Source organism: Hippocampus zosterae, chromosome 10 (assembly GCF_025434085.1).
Source record: "Hippocampus zosterae strain Florida chromosome 10, ASM2543408v3, whole genome shotgun sequence".
Classification (NCBI taxonomy): domain Eukaryota; kingdom Metazoa; phylum Chordata; class Actinopteri; order Syngnathiformes; family Syngnathidae; genus Hippocampus; species Hippocampus zosterae.
Genome location: NC_067460.1, coordinates 18363079 through 18368058, shown reverse-complemented (window position 1 = coordinate 18368058; position 4980 = coordinate 18363079). Strand labels below are relative to the sequence as shown.

General features: G+C 45.7%; 1 protein-coding gene across 1 annotated transcript; it reads right to left on the bottom strand.

Annotated features, from left to right (window-relative positions):
* Positions 1–591: 591 nt before the first annotated feature.
* phox2a (paired like homeobox 2A) lies at positions 592–3079 on the bottom strand. The gene is made up of 3 exons (XM_052077383.1): positions 2571–3079; positions 1750–1937; positions 592–1656 (listed from the first exon to the last, which is right to left on the bottom strand). The coding sequence occupies exons 1-3, from the start codon at positions 2791–2793 to the stop codon at positions 1174–1176; spliced, it is 894 nt and encodes a 297-aa protein (XP_051933343.1). The 5' UTR covers positions 2794–3079; the 3' UTR covers positions 592–1173.
* Positions 3080–4980: the final 1901 nt, after the last annotated feature.

Here is a 4980-nt window from a genome sequence, read left to right as displayed (position 1 = left end):
CTTTCTTCTTGCGTGTAATCAGAAAAGCAGATGAGATGCTGCGGATGTGATAATTTACGCACATGTATTGGGCATTGAAGATCCTTTGCATCCCTCACTTGCACACACAAAAGAAAACGTCATTGAACACGTTGTGATTCCATAATGTGATTTATTAGAATAATCAATAGTGCTATAATGTCTCATTCACTGGAATTTCTATGAGACAGATGCCTTGCAATGAAATCAATCTGGAAAGCAATGTCAGGAAAAAAATACCCACTTCTATATTCCTAATATTTTATATTACTAATTACAGGATTTACACTCACAAAAAAACTGATGAGGAATTTCCACGAAATTCAAGTTCCTTAATGACACATTTAAAAAAAATTAATAAATACATTTTTTTTCAGTAGCTGAAGGGGATTGCAACCAAGTACAAAGAAATGAAGCCATCGGAGGTAAACAGTTTTTCCCCTTTTTTTTGTTTTATTTTGGAGTTGACACAATGTCTATAACGGAAACAATAGAACCCTCATCCGTCACGTGATATTGCCATCCCCTGATTTGACACCCCCCCCCCAAAAAAAAAATTGACCCATTGGCTTGAAGTGAGCAAGAACATGTGACACTTCCCTCCAAGAGAGCTGCAGAATCATCCCGAAAGTCCCAAATGAGTAAAAGCCCAGCAGGTCTGTAATAAGTACTAGAAAGACGAGCTTAGGCAGGAACCTGCGGCCGATGCAAAGTGGCCTCAAGTTGTTCTCCTTTCTGCTTTGTGAACAAAGTGGCTAGTGTTTGGTGAGGCAAGGCATGATGGGCCTGAAAGCACCAGGGGTCACAGAGGGAGGTCACAGCCTGGACTTGTTACAGTAAGGAGGGAGGAAGGAATGAACCGAGGGTCTTTCTAATTGGATTTAGGGGGCCCCTCTTCCTTGTGCTGGAGCTGTGTGTTGTGAGGAAGTTGCTCAATGTTTGGCCTTCTGCTTAGGACTCGTACCTGACCACCATGCTCATGAGCTCTGATGCTTGCATGTGTATGTGTCGAAAGGAAAAACCGAGTGTTCTTCGAGTGTACACGATGAAATGCATATTTTGAGGTGAGTGGTGAGGTTTGGGTCAGATTAGCGGTCGTTCGTGTCCCGGCTGTTGGGGAAGAACACGTGTCTCGATCGGTCCACTGTCTGTGCTTCAGAACAGGTTCGTCTTGATGGTGGCGTTGGGTTTTCTGTGAAAGGAGGACAGGACTCCGGCAAAAGGCCCCGTCATACTGTCCGCCGGCTGCCAGGCCTTCAGAATCTCCTGAGTCTGGGCGGCGGGCTGGGCCACGGCCGGGTTGGATGGCCCCAGGCCGGACCAGGTGGCCGCCTTGAGCCCCTGCAGAACCGGAGAGGCGGAGGCGTTGATGTATCCTCCATTAGCCGGAGCCGGGCTGGGGCTCAGGCTGGAGGGGCTACCCAGGTTCCCGTTTGCCGAGCCCGGCAACGAGGCCGTGCTATCGGGTGTGGGGCTGCAGGTGGATTCTTTGGACTCGTCGTCATCCGATGACGATCTGGTCTCACCGCCTTTCTTTCCTCCGGAGCTGCTTGTGTTGCCCGTCCCAGAGCTGTTGGCTTTTGCGTTGGCGGCCCGCTCCTGCTTGCGGAACTTTGCACGCCTGTTCTGAAACCACACCTGGCACACACACATGACACACACCAGTGATGCTACTTCAGATGGAGTTCAAATGTGACCCACCACATCTTAAAAGATCACTGCTCCTCTCACCTGTACTCTGGCTTCTGTCAGATCAATCTTCAGAGCCAGCTCCTCTCGGGTGTAAATGTCCGGGTAGTGGGTCTCGGCAAAAACCCTCTCCAGCTCCTTCAGCTGGGAACTGGTGAAAGTGGTCCGAATGCGCCTCTGCTTCCGTTTCTCATTCAGGCCCGAAGGGTCTGAGAAGAACTTGTATGGGACTGTGAGGGGCGGGGGGGGGGGGGTATGAGGTGTCAGATGTGTTATTCAATCAAGAGATTTCATACTTTCAAGAAAAAAACCTGACACCTAATTTTCAAATGAAAATCTGCACAAATCCATTTTTGTTCATGACATGAGATGATTACAGGAAATATTCATGTGTAATTTTATGGAGAGTATGAAATTAGTGTTAGTTTTTTATACTACTCTTAAAAAAGTATATATGATTTAATTCCACCAATGCCACAATGATAAAAGTGTACGCGTTTTTGTGTGTGTGTGTGTGTGTGTTTATATATATCTATATATAGATATATAGATATATATAAAACAATGACTCCTGAAACAAAGTGAAGGCCTGTAATTTGCGGCCTGTAATTAGAGTTTATCAAATGAGTTTACTTTTAATTTTGAGCTTTTATTTCCGTTCATGTGCAAAACATGAAATTAAACAGTCGCATTATTATTATTATTATTATTACTGTTACTGTACATTTACACGAGTTAGTCTTAATGTAATGTGCAAATAAATAGAATCTCCGCAGGCCTCAAATGTATTTAAGTAATTTTCCTTTTCCACCTACGCACGCAGACACGCACGACTATGACCACGGTCATTTTTCGGCGTGTACCTGACGAGTACGGCGTGGGCTGGTGGTCTCTGAGGGCTCCCAGGGTGCAGCTGGCCGTGCTGAGCGGGGTGCAGGCCGGGTTGGAGAAGGGTCCGCTGCGGATGGGGTTGTACTGGAACGAGCTGGCCTGGCTGCACGAGCTGAAGTCCGCGTAGGCCGACGCTTCCATGGCGGCCATGCACGAGTCGTAGGAGTTCAGGTAGGAGTAATCCATTTTATACATGGAGCTCTGCCGGTGGCGGCACCGGGGCGCTGGGAGTCACGGATGGAGCCACTTGCTTTTTGCCGTGGGAGGGGCGGGGGGTCGCTCTCTCTCCGGTATCCGCGAACAAGATCTCCCAAAAGTTGGCAGTAAATGGCAGTGCGTCTTGGAAGAATAATCCTGTCGCCCGGTTTCGCGTGTTCTCCCGCTACTTGCTGCCTGTCGCCTGGTTTGACAGCGCTGCGGCTCGCTGCCTGCTTATAATAAAGTTGGGAGAGCTGCGCACAATAGCTAGGCGGAGGTCTTGTTTCCATGACAATGATCGCCCCGCCCACGGGTTCCCTGGGACGGCGCAAGGCAGCTGCAGCTCCATCCAAATCCAGTGGATTTTGCTTTGCGCCCATTGTCGGACAGCTCTTAATTGCTTTCTCAGCATCGTCTATTTTGTTCTTTGAATATGATATTATCACCCTATTAGTGTGAAAGCATTTCACGTCGAGCTCTAGTCAACATTCTTATTTTTGCTATAACTGACCAGTGCAGAAAAACATTAGCACCTATACATAATTTAATGAGATGCTATATTGTATGAAAAATATTACGCTTTAAGCACGCTGAGTTTCAATTGATACGGTTAGAGGTATTTATTCAACATTGTTTATTACTGCAAAATATTAGAGACTGCTGTGCTGTACATTGCAAGAATGCGAGCTGCAACAACACGTTGTTAGAATAATAACTTTACAAGTATCAGTCAAACCTGGACATTCGTGTCTTCTGTAGAGGCAGAATGTTACAGCCCACTTGAGCATTTTGTACAGCCTCTGAGGGTGTCGATCAAAACTGGACGCGCATCGTCATTGGAAAGGCAGAATATTTGATGGAACGCTTGCATTGGATTGCAAGTGGTCGGTAGTGTTGCTGTCTGTTTCTCAATGTGTCTTGTCAGCAAAACATAACTCGAACACATATTTATTCGACTTCTTTCTTTGACGCGCACCTCGGCCGCAGCTCACAGCATCGTGTGGGGTGCATCGGGGGGATCTTTACGTGGCGAGAAACATCCACAAGTGACGGTGATTGCGCAGATTAAATGCTTTGATTTGATTCCGATCACTTTTACGCACGCGTCATGAGATTGCACGTCACTTTGATGGATGGACTGACAGAGAGAGAGAGAGAGAGAGAGAGAGAGAGAGAGGGGGAGAGTCAGAGGCCGCGGAGACAAGCGAGTAGTCATCGTAAACACAGAGACGCCCCTTAAATTGGTTTAAGTTTATTATTCGATGTCATAAAATGTGATAAGTCATATCCCACGCCGGTCAACCCCTCCCCTCCCCGCCCCTTCCCCCGCCCCCCCCCCCACACACACCTGCAAGTAGCGAAAATGAAGAGTCACTATAAGTGTAATTTATCTATTTAAAAAACACACTAAATTTCTAATTTAGGAATGAATCCATATTATTTATTGATGAGAATGTGTGAAATGATGGCACCTTTTTTTTGCGCTCACGGTCAATTTATTTTTCAATATGTTTTTTAAAGTTCGAATGTATTATATTGTGCATTCGTGCAATTGTGCTGCCGACGCGAAAATACATTATTCACATTTCTGCACTTGAGTACTATTACTATTTGATCTTTTTTTATATTTTAGTGTACTTGCTCATTTTTCTTTTTTGTTGGGCCGGGGTTTGAATTAACTGACACTCGCAACACAATTTAATTATTTCAGAAGGAGAATATGGTGCTGATTTAAATAATTGATTTTTATTGTCACTGATGCTTTCTTAATCGTCTCACGGTGCGAGATTCCCCGCAGTGAACGATGAAGTTCGCATCACACAAAATGAATGAATGGGCTCAAAACGTGTTTGTAACAATCACATTTAAACATTTCGCAATTTCCACAAATATCAACGAGGTGTTCTGAACTTATTTCTGCCGATTTTAGAAAGATACATAACGAGAGTCATCGGAGCGGTTTTAGGCACCAGGAGGCCGCGTCATGGGTTCAAAGGCGAGTTTACCGAGACATTAAAAACAGTTTCCAAGTTAAACTGCTGCATGGTTCCCCACAAAAAAAAAAAAACAGTAGCGAATGCCCCCCCACCCCTCCCTCAAACTCTATTTAATCCCTTCAAAGCATGGAGGGTCTCTTCCAGGCCCACTAATCCGTCCCTTTGCTTCTCTACTTTAGCGCAGGGG

Excerpts from the sequence above, each read along its gene's own strand:
- phox2a (XM_052077383.1), bottom strand. The coding sequence starts at position 2,793 with ATGTATAAAATGGATTACTCCTACCTGAACTCCTACGACTCGTGCATG. Across the intron at positions 1,938-2,570 it reads GCCCACGCCGTACTCGTCAG|TCCCATACAAGTTCTTCTCA; the intron begins GTACACGCCGAA and ends CGCCCCTCACAG. Across the intron at positions 1,657-1,749 it reads TGACAGAAGCCAGAGTACAG|GTGTGGTTTCAGAACAGGCG; the intron begins GTGAGAGGAGCA and ends TGTGTGTGCCAG.